General features: G+C 45.4%; 1 protein-coding gene across 2 annotated transcripts in view; it reads left to right on the top strand.

Moving 5' to 3' along the window:
- The window catches only part of DIS3L2 (DIS3 like 3'-5' exoribonuclease 2), a 334011-nt gene that overhangs the window by 302919 nt on the left and 12409 nt on the right, over positions 1–18683 (top strand). For both annotated transcript variants that reach the window (XM_060767323.2, XM_060767322.2), the window contains exons 16-18: positions 8347–8530; positions 11806–11892; positions 17734–17881. In XM_060767323.2, the coding sequence (XP_060623306.2) occupies positions 8347–8530; positions 11806–11892; positions 17734–17881 (419 nt within the window). The remainder of the gene's footprint in view (positions 1–8346; positions 8531–11805; positions 11893–17733; positions 17882–18683) is intronic.

The following is an 18683-nucleotide window of genomic DNA, read 5'->3' as shown; positions in this document are numbered from 1 at the left end:
GCTTTCGGCATCTCCGCAGGGCACAACAAAACACCTGTTCTGCCCCACACCTCTCCGCGACAGCCGTGGAAACACGACCGGGATGCCCAAAGGGGCAAAAGTTCAGATCTGGCCACTTTGCGGGCTCTGGCACCATGGGCCTGGCAGCCAAGGTTGGCTTGGCCTCCGCCGAGGAGGAAACCGTAAGCGATGGCATCGGAGCGTACTCCTCACATGGGATTCATTCAGTCCGATCTCCAACAGCCTAGTCTCTCTGTCTCTGTTTCTTTTCATTTTTTTCCTCCCCGCTGCCATGAAATACTTCTCTTCTCACTCCGGCCTGCCAGATGTAGCCAAGCCAAGCTCCGAGCTCTGGGCGGCGTCCAGTGAAAAAAGTCCCCATCTGCCCTTGGAGCGGCCGGCAGGCAGGCAGGCAGGGAGGGCTCCGGCCCACGGCTCCCGTTAAGCCCTGTTGCTGGCCAAACTGCAGCTCCAGTTTTGCCTTATGATCCGTTGCTTTTCCTGAACCACAAAGCAGCACCTCTGCACTTAATCCCTCTTTTTCTGGATGGTGCAGCTCTGCGGAGAGTTGTTTGGTGCCATGTTCTCTGGTGCCATGCTGGAAAGGCCTTTTGTGTGTGTGTGTGTGTGTGATTTATTCTCTGAAATCCACCCAGCACCTTCTCATGAGTCTCAAATATTATGGCTTATCAGGGATGCCCTGAGATGACCCTGCTGCCCCAAAGCAACATCTCTGCACTTCATCCATCATTTGCTTCATGCAGCAACTCAACAGAGGGTTGCAAAAGGTCTTTGGTGGGCTGCTGGAAAAGCCTTTTTCTCAGAAGTCAAGCCAGTGTTTTCACATAGGCCTGAAATGTTGTGACTTTTTAGGGATACCCTGAGATGACTCTGCTGCCTGCCAGCCCCCCTGAAGCATCCCATTCCCTCTTACGTCCTTCCACTGGACTGTCCAATTGGTTGCAATTATTCAAAGTAGCATTCATCAGAGATATGATGGGAATCCAGGAATATCTTTGAAACTCACTGGGAAGGCATTTCCAGCACAAGGTTTTGATGTAACACAGGATGCATCTGCACTGTAGAATGAATGCAGTTTGGCACCACTTCAGCTTACATGACCCAGTACTATGGAATCATGAGGGCTGTAGCTTTAGTCTTCTCAGCCAAAGAGTGCTCGCTCTCCAACAAACGGCTTCTTCCATTATTTTGTAGCATTGAGCCATGGCTGTTAAAGTGGTGTAACATTTTCATTGTTACTTCATAACTGTAATTTTGCTACTGTTATGAATTGTAATGTAAATATATCTTATATGCAGGATGTATTTTCAAATCCCAAATACCCAATATGCCCAAATTTGAATACTGGTGGGATTGGGAGGGGATTGATTTTGTCATTTGGGAGCTGTAGTTGCTGGAATTTATAGTTCACCTACAATCAACGAGCATTCTGAACACTACCAATGATGAAATTGAACCAACTTGGCATACAAAACTTCCATGACTAAGAGAAAATACTGGGAGGATCTGGTGGACATTGACCTTAAATTTTTGGAGTTGTAGTTCACCTACATCCAGAGAGCACTGTGGACTCAAACAATGATGAATCTGGACCAAACTTGGTACAAATACTCAATATGACAAAATGTAAACATTGGAGGAGTTTGAGGAAAATAGACCTTAACATTTGAGAGGGATTTGTAGTTCACAATGAAATAACATTTTGAACCCCACCAACGATAGAATTGGATCAAACCTCCCACACAGAACCCCCATGACCAACAGAAAATACTATGTTTTCTGATGGTCTTTGGCGACCTCTTTGCACCCCCTCGTGACCCCCACAGGGGTCCCGACCCCCAGATTGAGAAACACTACCATAGATGCAGGTGAAACGTCAGGAGAGAATGCCTCTAGAACATGGCCATATAGCCCGAAAAAACCTACAACAACCCAGTGATTCCGGCCATGAAAGCCTTTGACAATCCTTAGAATGTACTCTTTAGCTACTACAATTAACTTTTCCAAATAATCACCAAACAATTGGATACTTTTCTGCCAACGATGAACAAGTTTTTTGATGCAGTCACGGAAGAAGTCGACATTCTGTTTCTGCAACCAGCATCTCACAGTTCTTTCATCCTGGGTACCCATCGTGCACAGATCTTCCGATAGCCAAGCAAAGCAATAATGTGACCCACATTTTCTTGTGAAATACCGATTATGCTTGAAATTTCTCTCTGAGTGATACGATGATTGTCCTGAATCAATCTGTCAACCTTTTGCTTGTGAAACTCGGTGGTTGCTGTCACAGGACGTTGAACTCTTTGTTCGTCATGCAAGTCAGATGTTCCCACCTCAACATCTTTAAACTTACTCGCCCAACAACATGCAGTACTTACATCAACACAGTCACCGTAAACAGCTTGCATTCTTTGATTAATCTTCTTTGGGGTGACCTTCTGCTGTCAAGAATTCAATGACTGCACGTTGCTTAAGTTGCATTGACGGACCGTCTGCGCAGGATTCCATACTATGAGTTGGAGGCCCAAATAGCTGGAGGGCCACAGTCTGAAGATACCTGATTTATCGATCTATCGATCCATCAATCTATCTGCCTATCTATCTTCTATGTCTATGGAGAGCTATCGTTTCATCCATCCATCACTTTATTTACACTGGGCCCCAAATTCAAAAGAGAGAGAATTGCGGTAAATAAAGCATATAATTAAAATGTAAGAAAACATATCAATCCTCAAAAGCAGGCTGGAATAAAAAGGTTTTCTTTCACCTGCCACTGAAAAGTCATCCTAGCCGCTCTAAAAGACAGGTTCCAACATCACAAAGAAAGCCCTCTCCACTTTTGCAGGTTTAAACTTTTGCTGATTTAATTATTCAAGAATTTTATGACTGAGTAATTGCTAAGAGTGAATAAAGTGCTCTTTGATTTTTCTACACTGTAGAACTGCTGCAGTTTGAAACCACTTTAACTGCCATGGCTCAAAGCTATGGAATCATAGGAGTTGTAATTGTGGTGAAATGCCTGCACTCTTTCCCCGAAAAGGCTAAAACTTTAGCACCCAGGACTCCATAGCAGTCGGCTATGTCAGTTAAAGTGGTGTCAAACTACATTAAATCTCTTTGATTAATCCTACAGTGTAGATGTACCCGCCTCCTGTTAGAGGACTGCAAAATTCCTAGAGAGAAAACTAGAATCCTACTGACTCACTCTTCTGGTCCATGGCATTAAATAGTGGTACTTTACAGAGTTGCATGTACCAAGAGGCAAGCTGCATGTACCAAGAGGACAAATCCTTCTACCAAGGGATTTGCAGCCATCTTTGGTTTTGATCATATGGGTGGAAATCGGAGCAGTTTTGCAAAGCTGGTTTGGGGTTTTGTTGATGTTTCCTACTCTTTGTAAAGACCTATTTCTACGAATCCACTGGCCATTATTTTCCATAAAGGGAGCGACACTGGCACCTGGTGGTGATTTCATTGAAAAGTCACTTCTGTCTGTAAAATGACAGAAAAGGTCTGAATGCACTAAAAGCACACTAGATGCTCTCTGGTCTTGGATGCTAATTAGGTTCAACCCTGGTTAGCGCTTGCATGGGTGACTACCAATGAATACCAAGTGTTGTAGGCTTTATTGCCGAAGAAAGAACCAGCAAAACCACTTCTGAGCATTCCTTGCCCAAGAAAACCTATGAAAATCATGGGGTTGCCATAAGTCAGCAAGCAACTTGAAGGCACCTCTATACACTCGAAACTAAACATAGTGTTAATGGTATTATGCCAGGCTAATATAGTAGGTGGCGAGACTATACAGAAGATCTGTATAGGAAGGATAATAATATTGAGGATAGTTATGACGGTGTGGTGAGTGAATTAGAACCAGACATCCCGAGGAGTGAGGTTGAATGGGCCTTAAGAAGCATTGCTAACAACAAGGCAGCAGGAGACGACGGGATCCCAGCTGAACTGTTTAAAATCTTAAAAGATGATGCTGTCAAGCTGATGCATGCCATTTGCCAGCAAATATGGAAAACACAAGAATGGCCATCAGACTGGAAAAAATCAATTTATATCCCCATACCAAAAAAGGGAAATGCGAAAGACTGCTCAAACTTCCGTACAGTGGCCCTGATTTCTCATGCCAGTAAGGTAATGCTCAAGATCCTGCAAGGAAGACTCCAGCAATACATGGAGCGAGAGTTGCCAGATGTTCAAGCTGGGTTCAGAAAAGGCAGAGGAACGAGAGACCAGATTGCCAATATTCGCTGGATAATGGAGAAAGGCAGGGAGTTTCAGAAAAACATCTATTTCTGCTTCATTGACTATTCTAAAGCCTTTGACTGTGTGGATCATAATAAATTGTGGCAAGCTCTTAGTGGGATGGGCATCCCAAGCCCCCTTCCCTCTCTCCTGAGGAATCTGTACAAGGACCAAGGAGCAACAGTCAGAACTGACCACGGAACAACAGACGGGTTCCAGATTGGGAAAGGCGTACGGCAAGGCTGCATACTCTCCCCCAACCTTTTTAACTTGTATGCAGAACACATCATGCGATGTGCGGGGCTTGATGAATGCAAAGCTGGGGTGAAAATTGCTGGAAGAAACATTAACAACCTCAGATATGCAGATGACACCACTCTGATGGCCGAAAGCGAGGAGGAGCTGAGGAGCCTTCTAATCAAGGTGAAAGAAGAAAGCGCAAAAGCCGGGTTGCAGCTAAACATCAAAAAAACCAAGATTATGGCAACAAGAATGATTGACAATTGGAAAATAGAGGGAGAAACCATGGAGGCCGTGACAGACTTTGTATTTCTAGGTGCAAAGATGACTGCAGATGCAGACTGTGGCCAGGAAATCAGAAGACGCTTACTTCTTGGGAGGAGAGCAATGCCCAGTCTCGATAAAATAGTCATGAGTAGAGACATCAGATTGGCAACAAAGATCCATTGCCTAGTCAAAGCCATGGTATTCCCTGTAGTAACCTACGGATGTGAGAGCTGGACCTTAGGGAAGGCTGAGCGAAGGAAGATAGATGCTTTTGAGCTGTGGTGATGGAGGAAAGTGCTGAGAGTGCCTTGGACTGCGAGAAGATCCAACCAGTCCATCCTCCAGGAAATAAAGCCCGACTGCTCACTGGAGGGAAAGATACTAGAGACAAAGTTGAAGTACTTTGGCCACATCATGAGGAGACAGCAAAGCCTAGAGATGGGAATTATGCTGGGGAAAGTGGAAGGCAAAAGGAAGAGGGGCTGACCAAGGGCAAGATGGATGGATGGCATCCTTGAAGTGACTGGACTGACCTTGAAGGAGCTGGGGATGGTGACAGCCGACAGGGAGCTCTGGCGTGGGCTGTTCCATGAGGTCACGAAGAGTCGGAGACGACTTAACGAATGAACAACAACAATACAGTAGACCCTCTTTATCCATTGGGGTTTGGTTCTAGGATCCCAAAATCCTTACTTACTTACTTAGGCAAGCCCTCGTTGTCCGAGTAGGATTGTCTTCCAAGATCGGTGTACTGGCGGTGGGTCCGTAGGTGACCATGGAGCTATTCTTGATCTGCATCGTCTCCCACAGTGAGGGCATTGGTTTCCAGGTGGAAGGCGGTCACGGTTGGGTTTGGTTTGATGTACCTTCCTCTTGGCATGTTTCTCTCTTTCACCCTCCATTAGTGCCTCTTCAAATTCTACAGCACTGCTGGTCTCAGCTGACCTCCAACTGGAGTGGTCAAGGGCCAGGGCTTCCCAGTTCTCAGTGTCTATGCCAGAGTTTTTAAGGATGGCTTTGAGTCCATCTTTAAATCTCTTTTCCTGCCCACCAACATTCTGTTTTCCATTCTTGAGTTCGGAGTAGAGCAACTGCTTTGAGAGACGGTGGTCAGGCATCCGGACAATGTGGCTGGTCCAGTGGAATTGATGGCAGAGGACCATCGCTTCAATACTGGTGGTCTTTGCTTCTTCCAGAATGCTGACATTTGTCCGCTTGTCTTCCCAAGAGATTTGCAGGATTTTCCGAAGGCAGTGCTGATGGAATCGTTCTAGGAGTTACATGTGACGTCTGTAGACAGTCCACGTTTTGCAGGCATATAGCAGGGTTGGGAGGGCAATAGCTTTATAGACAAGCACCTTGGTCTCCCAATGGATGTGCCGGTCCTCAAACATTCTCTGCTTCATTTGGAAAAAAGCTGTACTCGCAGAGCTCAGGCGGTGTTATATTTCAGTGTCAATGTTGACTTTGGTGGAGAGGTGGCTGTCGAGGTAACAGAAATGGCCAACATTTTATAATCATACACCATTTAGCTGTATTTCTGGCATTGGAGAGGGATTGGTTGGAAGAGCACTTCGGTTTTCTCAATGTTCAATGACAGGCCGAGCTTCTCGTATGCTTCTGTGAAGATGTTTAGAGTGGCTTGTAGGTCTTCTTCTGAATGCACACAGACAATGTTGTCATCAGCATACTGGAGTTCTATGACAGATGTTGTTCTAACCTTGGTTTTGGCTTTCAGTCTGCTGAGGTTAAATAGCTTGCCATCTCTCCGATAAATGATTTCCCCTCTGGTGGGAAGCTTCCTGTCAAGAAGATGAAGTGTCAGAAGACACCCTCCCAGAATCCCAGAATGGCTTCCACCCCTCCAGAGGAACTGTGGACATGATCTTCACGACATGACAGCTCCAAGAAAAATGCAGAGAACAAAATCAACCACTATACATGGCATTCATTGATCTTGCAAAGGCATTCGACACAGTGAATCGCAGTGTTCTCTGGACCATCCCCCCCCAAAATCGGGTGCCCTAACAAATTTGTGAACATCCTGCGACTCCTCCATGATGACATGATGGCAACAGTTTTGGACATCAATGGCTCCCAAGGTGACCCATTTAAGGTGGAATCGGGTGTCAAACAGGGATGTGTTATTGCCCCAACCTTATTTTCCATCTTCATCGTAATGATGCTCCTAATGTACCCAAAAATGGGTCAGATTGAAGTCCAGTACTTGGTTTTTGGCACTGTGGTTCAAAGAAGAGAGTGACAATATGGAAAGGATTCAGGAAAGCTATTCATTAAAGCTATTTAGGCAATGTTTTGATGTGCCTAATCGTTGCTGCTGTTAACTCGCTGCAAAAAGTAGTGATGTGTATTATATAGGTATTTTGATTTTTATTAGAACTGGAAAATACCGTTCTCTAGTGGTCAATCCAGATATTGCACCTTGAAAGTACTTTGTACTTTACCTCCAGATAGCTATCTATAGGTCTGCCTGTATTGTAGAATTAATGCAGTTCGATCCTACTTTGAGTGCAATGATTTGATTCTGTTGACTCCTGGGAATCATAGTTTTACAAGGTCTTTAACCTGCTGTGCCAAAGCAGGCTGGTGCTTCACCAAACCACATTCATGGCAGTTGGGGTTGTGTCTGATTGCATCAATTCTATAGTGTAGATTCACTCTGAGACCATAATTCTCCTACCAATGTAAAGGTATTTGCAGGAAACTTTCAGATTGGTTGACGATCTGAAGGCAGGCGTATGTTAGACGCTTTCATTTAATCAATATTCATAAAAGAACATCTCAGAGCCACATGGAGTGCCCAGTGGTACAATGGGTTAAACCCTTGTGCCGGCAGGACTGAAGACCGACAGGTCAGAGGTTCGAATCCAGGGAGAGGGTGAGCTCCTTTTATTAGCTCCAGCTCCCCATTCGAGGACATGAGGGAAACCTCCTACAAGGACTGTAAAACATCAAAACATCCTGGTGTCCCCTGGGCAATGTCCTTGTAGATGGCCAATTCTCTCACACCAGAAGCAACTTGTGGTTTCTCAAGTTGCTCCTGGCACAAAAAATAAATAAATCTCAGAACTTGTAAATTTACTTTGTAAAATGAATTCTTTACTCTGATTCACCATAATGGCACCATCTCTTGCCTTTTCTCTTACAATGTTTGTGAATTCACTTGTTCCAGGGGATATTTTTATTTCACTATCTTGTTTCCAAAACTTCTAAATCAACAAAGTGGGTTTGATAATGACACAAACCCTCAAGCTGTATGCTTTTTTGGCAACATTTGTCAAAGGGAGGCTTGCTTTTGCTTTCCTTTGAGGTTGAGAGTGTGTGACTTGCCCAAAGGCCTTCCCCACCATCACTAGCACTGCGTTCTCCATTAGACAATATCTGCAAGGACAAGAGGGGGAAATTTAGAGCACATCCTTAGATACGCCTGTTTTGTTGATATGTTTACAATGTACGACAGAGTTTCCTCTGCTTGCTGGTCTTCCCCCCTCTTCTTCATCTTCTCTTCCTCCTCCTAACAGCATTCTCCCCTCTCCCCAGGTTGGTGGAGGAGTTTATGCTCCTGGCAAACATGGCTGTTGCGCACCAGATCTACCGGTCCTTCCCAAAGAAGGCTTTGCTCCGGAGGCATCCCCCGCCCCAGACCAAAATGCTCAATGACCTCATGGAGTTTTGCACCCAGATGGGCCTGGAGATTGACTGCAGCAACGCCGGCACCTTGCATGTAAGTCCACATGTCTGTCGATGTGGTTATTTTATTTCTCGTGTCCGGGCAGCCAGTCAGTTATATTACATTTCTAACAGAACAAAGCAAACAAACAGAGAAAATACAAAATTTGAAAGTTTGGTAGTTGATTAAATGTCCTTTGACCAGTATCTGGCCACTTGGAGTGCTTCTGGTGTTGCTGCAAGAAGGTCCTCCCTTGTGCATGTGGCAGGGCTCAGGGTGCATTGCAGCAGGTGGTCAGTGGTTTGCTCCTCTCCACACTCACATGTCGAGGATTCCACTTTGTAGCCCCATTTCTGAAGGTTGGCTCTGCATCTCGTGGTGCCAGAGCGCAGTCTGTTCAGCGCCTTCCAAGTTGCCCAGTCCTCTGTGTGCCCAGGGGGGAGTCTCTCCTTTGGTATCAGCCATTGGTTGAGGTTCTGGGTTTGAGCCTGCCACTTTTGGACTCTCGCTTGCTGAGGTGTTCCAGCGAGTGTCTCTGTAGATCTAAGAAAACTATTTCTGGATTTAAGTTGTTGACGTGCTGGCTGATACCCAAACAAGGGATGAGCTGGAGATGTCTCTGCCTTGGTCCTTTCACTATTGGCTGCCAATTCCCGGTGGATGTCAGGTGGTGCAATACCGGCTAAGCAGTGTAATTTCTCTAGTGGTGTAGGGTGCAGAAACCCCGTGATAATGCGGCATGTCTCATTAAGAGCCACATCCACTGTTTTAATGTGGTGAGATGTGTTCCACACTGGGCATGTATACTCACCAGCAGAGTTGCATAGCGAAAGGTCAGATTTCTTCACTGTATCTGGTTGTGACCCCAGGTTGTGCCAGTCTGCTTTCATATGATATTGTTTCTAGCACCCACTTTTTGCTTGATGTTCAGGCAGTGCTTCTTGTAGGTCAGAGCACGGTCCAGAGTGACTCCCAGGTATTTGGGTGCACTGCAATGCTCCACTGGGATTCCTTCCTTCCCAGGTTATCCTCAGAGCTCGGGATGCTCCTCTGTTCTTGAGATGAAAGGCACATATCTGTGTTTTAGATGGGTTGGGGATCAGCTGGTTTTCCCTGTAATAGGCAGTAAGAGCACCTAGAGCTTCGGAAAGCTTCTGTTCTACCATCTCAAAGCTCCCTGCTTGAGCAGTAATGGCACGATCATCAGCATGCTGATGTCTATGTGGTGGAGGGGATGGATGTGAGGAGAACAAAGCAACTGGACAAAGAGGTCTCCTGTCGTAGCCAGCAAACAGTCAAGTTTTCAGACATCAGTAAGTAGCTAGACTAGAGATAGGATTCGGCTGAGGGATTCCTCCCTCCACATTCCGATGCATGTTTCCCCCAGAAAGGGCCTTGTCTTTACTATTCCTCTTTGCCACTGTCTTCGCCCCCTTTGATAATGTCGTAATGGAATTCTGTGAGGGAAATTCCTTTTTGAAAGTATTTACAATAACACACAAGGATTTTTTAAAAAAAAAAACCTAAGGCCGGGCCAAATATAATAGTTTAAAATTTTAAAAATAAATACTGGGCATGAACAGAGTTAGGATGTCTCTGTTAGGAGGATTTTTAAAGAAAAGAAGGGAGAGCAACACAACGAGTAGTTAAAGTGCTTATGAGGACATTTTGCTGGGAATTATTTCCTTATTCAGGGAAGGCACACTGGAACAGCCACATAAACTAGTTATCTCCAAGACCGATCAAGAATGCATTTCTTTTACTTCAATAAATACTTTTGAACTTAAAGTTCTGACTCGGCAACCCTAAGCCATCCTATGGAGTAAAAGCTTACCCTAGCTCACCACATGTAAAATTCTTCTGGTTATGAAGTTTACTTCTTCTACTCTGCTATATTTATGGTTTATTTTATTTATTTATCGTGTCAGGAGCAGACCAAACAGCTGCATTGCATTTTTTAACAACCAGGCAAACAAACAAAACACAAAGTTTGCAAGCTTGGTAGTTGATTAAATGTCCTTTGACCAGTAGCTGGCCACGTGGAGTGCCTCTGGTATTGCCGCAAGGAGGTCCTCCATTGTTCATGTGGCAGGGCTCTGGTTGCATTGCAGCAGGTGGTCAGTGGTTTGCTCTTCTCCGCACTCGCATGTCGTGGATTCCACTTTGTGGCCCCATTTCTTGAGGTTGGCTCTGCATCTCGTGGTGCCAGAGCGCAGTCTGTTCAGCACCTTCCAAGTCACCCAGTCTTCTGTGTGCCCAGGGGGGAGTCTCTCATTTGGTATCAGCCACTGGTTGAGGTTCTGGGTTTGAGCCTGCCACTTTTGGACTCTCGCTTTCTGAGGTGTTCCAGCAAGTGTCTGCCAGAAAGTCTTGCAAAGGGTACACAAGCAAAAGATTTCCCCTCCCTTCATCCCTCCCAGATGCACATCTCATCTTTGGGGTTGCCCTTGAAGACTGTTCGGAAACTTCAACTGGTCCAGCAAGCGGCAGCCAGATTACTCACTGGAGCGTCATACAGGGAGCATACCACCCCCCTGCTGTGTCAGCTCCACTGGCTGCCGGTTTAGTTCCGAGCACTATTCAAGGTGCAAAACCCTATACGATTTTGGTCCAGTGTATCTGTCCGGATGCATCACCCTTTACGTCCCACCCTGGAGTTTGAGATCATCTGGGGAGGCCCTGCTCTCGACCCCACCGCTATCACAAGTGAGGTTGGTGGGGAGCAGGGCCTTCTCAGTAGTGGCCCCTCACCTGTAGAACTCACTCCTGGGGGAAATTAGGGCATCAACATCCCTCCTCTCCTTCAGGAGGAAAGTAAAGACGTGGTTGTGGGACCAGGCCTTTGGGCAATCTGACAACTAGATAAGGACAATCAGACGATTAGGACTGACAGGACTGACAATGTGGAATTGGAATTTGGACTATGAGATGGCAAACGCTGACTGTCAATGAGGAGTAATTGGGTTTATATTGGTTTTATTGGTTTTATTGTTGTAATGCAGGAACTGTTGTTTAATTGTTAATTGCTGTTATTTGTTTACTACTGTTATGTGATGCTGGCATCGAATTGTGCCTTTGTAAGCCGCCCTGAGTCCCCTTCGGGGTGAGAAGGGCGGGGTAGAAGAAACCGAAATAAATAAATAAAATTTGGCTTCCCTGTTTATGGGTATTAAAGTACCAAGATATTTTACTAATGTCATCTCATCACTGTCAATAGAATAAAATGGAATAGAAAATCAATAAAAATCCACCTGGTGCATTTGTTGAAGAAGCTTCCTTATAGACATTTTTCTGTATCAACTGTGTGTATCTTTTTCTCTTTTCATTAGAAAAGCCTGAACGAAATCTTTGGTGCTGACAAATATGCAGAAGCCAGGAAAGAGGTGCTAACCAACATGTTCTCACGCCCTATGCAAGTAAGTACAGACATTGGCTAGTCCTACCATGAATTTGGGTTATAAGCAGAACCAGAGCATCTAAGATTCTGACTTTCAACTCTCACTGCTAGCGCAGGCATGGGCCAACTTTGGCCCTCCAGGTGTTTTGGACTTCAACTCCCACAATTCCTGACAGCCTGTAGGCTGTCAGGAATTGTGGGAGTTGAAGTCCAAAACACCTGGAGGGCCAAAGTTGGCCCAAGCATGTGCCAGAGCATACTTTCCAGTGACTTTGCTTCCCCAAGCTGATCATTTCTCTCTGCATGGAATTAGGCTCTAAAAACTTCCCCTTTGTGCTTGGACAGCAGCCAATTGTTTACCTGTTGGTTCCCTCATTGCTGGATGCTTCCCACACCTTTAGGACTTCTATTTCATGTCTGGCGGCTGCCAGCAGCATCGGTGGAGCCAGAGCTTGAGAGTTTTGCATTCCACAGTAACACATGTACATTAATGAAAACAGCTGACTACTATTGCTTTTCCCATTGCGTATTACTGACGTTTGAGAAAAGGAAAATGCTGCATTACTGTTACCTGCGATTTCATTTACAAATTCAAAATTTGTTCCCCCATAAGCATTTCCTAGCTCCTCCAGTGTGAATGTATGGTATGCTTGTGCTAGAAGATGTCGGGTTTCATGCCTGGACTGCACAAGTTTCTTGTGTCATCAAGTTTCCAGACCTCAGTGGGTAACTAGACTAGAGACAGGGCCAGATTCCTCCCCTCATATACCTACGCATGTTTTTTCCCCCCAAAAGAGCTTTGCCTTCTCTCTTCCTGCCAGACACTGTCTCCTTCCCATTTGATGATGTAGCAATGGAATTATGTGAGGGAACTTCCTCTTCAGGTTTTGGGTTGTAGGTTTTTCAGGCTGTATGGGCATGTTCTAGAACCATTCTCCTGATGTTTTGCCTGCACCTTTGGCAGGTATCTTCAGAGGTTGTGAACTCCTAAAACCTAAAACCTCTTTAGGTTGTATTGCCCTGAGCTGGCCATGTGGCCATTCACCATTTTTTCCAGTCTCTTCTGTCTTTTCTTCCTTCCATTAAGGAAGCATTTTGCCTCTCTCTAGGCAAAATTTATGTGTAATGTAAAATAAACCATTTGTAGTTCACATTTGATTAGCCCACACACTGCCTTGCCAGAGAAAGAAAATATGCCATGTGGATGAACAGTAAAGAACAAGTAGTTTACTCTTCCTGGTTCAGAACAACATATGTACAATGTGGTCAGTTGCACCAACTCACATAATATCCTTTTATGAGAGACTAGCCATTCCCTGCCATGTGTTGCTGAGGCCCAGTCTGTGTATATGTCTTTTGTGTGTGTATATATGTGTGCATGTGGTTTTTCGCATGCATTGTAATGTAATTTTTAATTTTTGGCTTTTTAAGTTTCTTCTGCTGTGTTTTTCAGTGTTTTTATGAGTGATGGTCACTTGTTGGCCTGATAGGTGTCTTGTGTCCAAATTTGGTGTCAGTTCGTCCAGTGGTTTTTGAGTTATATTAATCCCACAAACAAACATTACGTTTATACTTATATAGATTTAAAATGGTTTTTCTCTGTCAATGTGGATAAATTCCTTCAGCAGCTCATGAAGCGAGAGCATACACCAAACTCTGTCTCTCTCTCTCTGCTTCTCTCTTCAAAACTGTCTATCTCTAAGCACTTGCATAGCTCAAGCCTGAACAAAAATGTAACAGTATCCAGAAGTCCCAGGCTCAGCCATCTTCCCAGGCATAGCCTAACCAATCAGCTTCACAATTAACTGATTCCTTGTATGCTCCAACAAAATGTAGCTGCATATAACCCAAAATTTCCTAGTTTCCAACAGACCTCACAACTTCTGAAGATGCCTGCAATAAATGCAGGTGAAACATCAGGAGAGAATGCTTCTAGAACATGGCCATATAGCCCGAAAAACTTACAACAACCTAGTGTATCTGCATTGATCTTTTTACCTTTTACCTTTCTTAGAAGATGAGATTTAGTAAGCTAGTTATCTCCAATACCTATTCTATCTAGAATGTATTTCTTTTACTTCAGTAAATATTTTTGAATCTTAAAGTTCTGGCTCTGCCATCCTGATCCATCCTAAGGTATAGAAGGCTAACTTTGTTCGCCACACATAAGTTTATATGCTGGTTAGGAAGTTCATTTCTGATACTCTGCTATATTTTATTTATTTATATATTTATTTTCCATGTTTATATACCGCCCTCTCAGCCCAGAGGCGACTCCGAGCGGTTCACAACTAGGCAACAATTCGATGCCTCAACAATTCTAACAAGTAAAACAATCCTAAAATTCTGATAAAAAATAGCATACGGTATAAAAATATAAAAACCGTACAAAGCCTTAAAACATTATCATAAGCATCTCCATGTCAAGTCATTATTCCCTTGTATTATCAAGGCATTTCATGATCCCGTAAAACTATGCCGAATTTGGGAAGGCCTGCTTAAAAAGCCAGGTTTTCACCTTTTTTCGAAAAGTCAGGAGAGTAGGGAGCCGATCTTATATCTCTAGGCAAGGCGTTCCACAGACGAAGGGCCACCGCTGAGAAGACCACATCTATCAGTACTATAGTTTTACTGGTGTGGAATACAGCTTACAGTTGTAAACTCTGGGTGTCCGGTGTAGGATGTAATGCTATGTAATGCCATGCAAGGGTAGCCCCTACTCTACCCTATTGACAAGCTGGAATGTGTCCAGAGGAGAGCGACTAAAATGATAAAAGGTCTGGAGAACAAGCCCTATGAGGAGCGGCTTAAGGACCTGGGCATGTTTAGCCTGAAGAAGAGAAGGCTGAGAGGGGATATGATAGCCATGTATAAATATGTGAGAGGAAGCCACAGGGAGGAGGGAGCAAGCTTGTTTTCTGCTTCCCTGGAGACTAGGACACGAAACAATGGCTTCAAACATCAAGAGAGGAGATTCCATCTGAACATGAGGAGGAACTTCCTGACTGTGAGAGCCGTTCAGCAGTGGAACTCTCTGCCCCGGAGTGTGGTGGAGGCTCCTTCTTTGGAAGCTTTTAAACAGAGGCTGGATGGCCATCTGTCAGGGGTGATTTGAATGCAATATTCCTGCTTCTTAGCAGGGGGTTGGACTGGATGGCCCATGAGGTCTCTTCTAACTCTTTGATTCTATGATTCTATGATCCTAGAAACCTTTAAAAAGAACCTTAAACCTGGCTTTGAAACAGAGGCTGGATGGCCATCTGTTGGGGGTGCTTTAAATGTGATTTTCCTGCTTCTTGGCAGAATGGGGTTGGACTGAATGGTCCATGAGGTCTCTTCCAACTCAAGGATTCTATGATTCTATGATCTGGAAGCTTCTGGTTCAAATCTAAACCATTGGCATGCAAGGTCATAAATGCATTGTTAATCCTTTGGACAGCTCTCCAGGCAAGACACAATGTAAATGCCCACATTACCAAAAGGGCAGCAGAGAGAAGTCCGTTCCCTTAGCCAGCCCAACTGCAAAGCTGACTTACCTTAGAGAAGGGTTGTAAGAATAAATGACCCAATAAATAAGTCATCTGAACAATGGAAGTGTATCAGTGAAATGCTTTATTGGTGTTACATAAATGAAAGATCAACGACAGCTTCCTATTTGTAGCATTCCTGTTAAAATCTGCTTCTCCTATGTTACCGAGGGAGGAGAATGTGTGTCTTTTGGAGTCAGCCTTGTCAGGGAATGGGGGAAGCAGGGCGAGCACAAATACTGGGGGCCAGACAGGAAGGGATGATGGATGGGGCAGTGGGAGGAGGTCAACTCTTTCAACAGATGGGCTTGCAATGTCACCGAAGGGTTGCTGTGGTCCTGAGAGGGGGAGCTATGTGTTTTAGCCTGGGCGCCCCCAAATCCACCCCAAAGCCGTCCAAGGTCCCCGTGACCTCCTTGCGGAGCACAGTTCCTCTTTGGCCAGACTTTGCTACACCCACATGCACTCCTCCACACTCCCTGGGAAAACGGAGCCATTTCTCCCTCTCCTGCCGCAATCATTCAAAGAGATTAAGCGCTCTGGGCTCGCCTCCCAGCGTAGTTGATCTCGAGATCAGCCCTGCCATAAATCAGAGGCAGCTCAGCGGCTGATGGTCCTCCTCTCAGAAGGAGCGCTCCAGGACAACTGCCTTTGCCTTTGCTAAGCTTCGTTCAGAGCCTTGGAGTGCAGCTAGAATGAATGCAGTCTGACACCACTTTAACAGCCATGGCTCACAGGAAATGTAGTTTTACAAGGCCTTTATCCTTCTCTGCCAAACAGCAGAAGGAAATGGCTAGAGAGGACAACTCCAGAATGACTCTATGGACAACTTCTGTTGGGGAATCTGAGCTGTCAGGTTCAAAATAACCCTCAGTTGGGGTGATTCCACCATAAATAGTTTCGGTCCAACTTACCTATCTGAACGTATCTCTCCTTATGAACCATCTAGGACCTTAAGATCTTCTGGGGAGACCCTGCTCTCGGTCCCACCTTCCTCACAGATGCGTCTGGTGGGGAGGAGAGAGCAGTGCTAAAGCAGTGGTTCTCAAAATGTGGGTCCTTGAGTGTTTTGGCCTACAACTCCCAGAAATCCCAGCCAGTTCACTAGCTCTTAGGATTTCTGGAAGTTGAAGGCCAAAACATCTGGGGACTCACGGGTTGAGAGCCACTGTATACTAGAGACACCTCCACTGCCTTCCTTATTACTCCTTACTCCCCTCCTTAGTATGTCCATACTTGATTTTAGTGAAATTGCTAATTCCGTATTTGAGATTCTGGTCCATGCGATATTTCCCAAACTCTGGGAAACCAAAGGGAGCCACATTTGGGATTTCAGATCCAGATTGGTCTTGTCTGGTTGCCCCTTTAGGCTTGTTTCCTCCACACCAAATTGGGAGGGATAGCCAATACTCCAGAGGACAGGAGCAGGATTCAAAACAATCTTGACAGATTAGAGAGATGGGCCAAAACTAACAAAATGAAGTTCAACAGGGACAAATGCAAGATACTCCACTTTGGCAGGAAAAACGAAATGCAAAGATACAGAATGGGGGACAATGCCTGGCTCGAGAGCAGTACGTGTGAAAAAGATCTTGGAGTCCTCGTGGATGACAAGTTAAACATGAGCCAACAATGTGATGTGGCGGCAAAAAAAGCCAATGGGATTTTGGCCTGCATCAATAGGAGCATAGTGTCTAGATCCAGGGAAGTCATGCTACCCCTCTATCCTGCTTTGGTTAGACCACACCTGGAATATTGTGTCCAATTCTGGGCACCACAATATCAAGAGAGATATTGACAAGCTGGAATGTGTCCAGAGGAGAGCGACTAAAATGATCAAGGGTCTGGAGAACAAGCCCTATGAGGAGCGGCTCAAGGAGCTGGGCATGTTTAGCCTGAAGAAGAGAAGGCTGAGAGGGGATATGATAGCCATGTATAAATATGTGAGAGGAAGCCACAGGGAGGAGGAGGGAGCAAGCTTGTTTTCTTCTTCCCTGGAGACTAGGACGCGGAACAATGGCTTCAAACTACAAGAATGGAGATTCCATCTGAACATGAGGAAGAACTTCCTGACTGTGAGAGCCGTTCAGCAGTGGAACTCTCTGCCCCGGAGTGTGGTGGAGGCTCCTTCTTTGGAAGCTTTTAAACAGAGGCTGGATGGCCATCTGTCAGGGGTGCTTTGAATGCAATATTCCTGCTTCTTGGCAGAATGGGGTTGGACCAGATGGCCCATGAGGTCTCTTCCAACTCTTTGATTCTATGATTCTATGTTTCTATGACCTCTGCCCTATCCCTGATATGGACTTCTGTTGAGCTGTCCCTTTCTCTCCCAGATGGCCGTGTATTTCTGTGCCGGGACGCTGGAGGATGAGACCCTCTTCCGCCACTACGCCCTGAACGTGCCCCTCTACACCCACTTCACGTCTCCCATCCGTCGCTTCCCAGACATCATGGTGCATCGGCTGCTCTCGGCCTCCTTGGGTAAGTTGCCTTAAGGGCACCACCAACAGATCAGAAACATCCCCTTGTGGTCATTTTGGCTGCACACCTTGCCACGCCAGGCAGATGGAAATGGCAGTGAGGTTCAGGTTCTGTACACTGACTGCTGACAGCCAGGTGGAACACTGGGAGGCTCATAAGCAGCTGTAGGAAGGCAATACGGAACAGGATGCAAAGCAGAACCAAGGTATTTAGCAACTAACGGAAGGAAGGAAGTGTGTGCTAAGATAAACTGACATCTACTTTCTCTTAAGGGAACTCCTGATGTCAGGACAACCACACTGAGTTGATTAATGGGTTAGAATAAGTCAGGAGTAGGTAACTGACTTGATGTGCAGATGTTAGCCATTCTGACGGGGGATAATGATGACGATGACTACCACTACTAGTATTGTGAAATAGTGAAAGAACCAATAGTGAAAGGACCAAGGTAGAGACATCTTCAGCTCATCCCTTGTTTGGGTATCGGCCAGCACGCCAATGACTTAAATCAAGAAATAGTTTTCTAAGATCTACAGAGACACTCGCTGGAACACCTCAGCATGCGAGAGTCCAAAAGTGGCAGGCTCAAACCCAGAGCCTCAATCAATGGCTGATACCAAATGAGAGACTCTCCCCTGGGCACACAGAAAACTGGGCAACTTGGAAGACGCTGAACAGACTGCGCTCTGGCACCACGAGATGCAGAGCCAACCTCAAGAAATGGGGCTACGAAGTGGAATCCACGACATGCGAGTGTGGAGAAGAGCAAACCACTAACCACCTGCTGCAATGCAACCTGAGC

This window comes from Anolis sagrei, chromosome 3, assembly GCF_037176765.1.
Source record: "Anolis sagrei isolate rAnoSag1 chromosome 3, rAnoSag1.mat, whole genome shotgun sequence".
Lineage (NCBI taxonomy): Eukaryota > Metazoa > Chordata > Lepidosauria > Squamata > Dactyloidae > Anolis > Anolis sagrei.
This window is presented reverse-complemented; position numbering and strand designations above follow the sequence as displayed.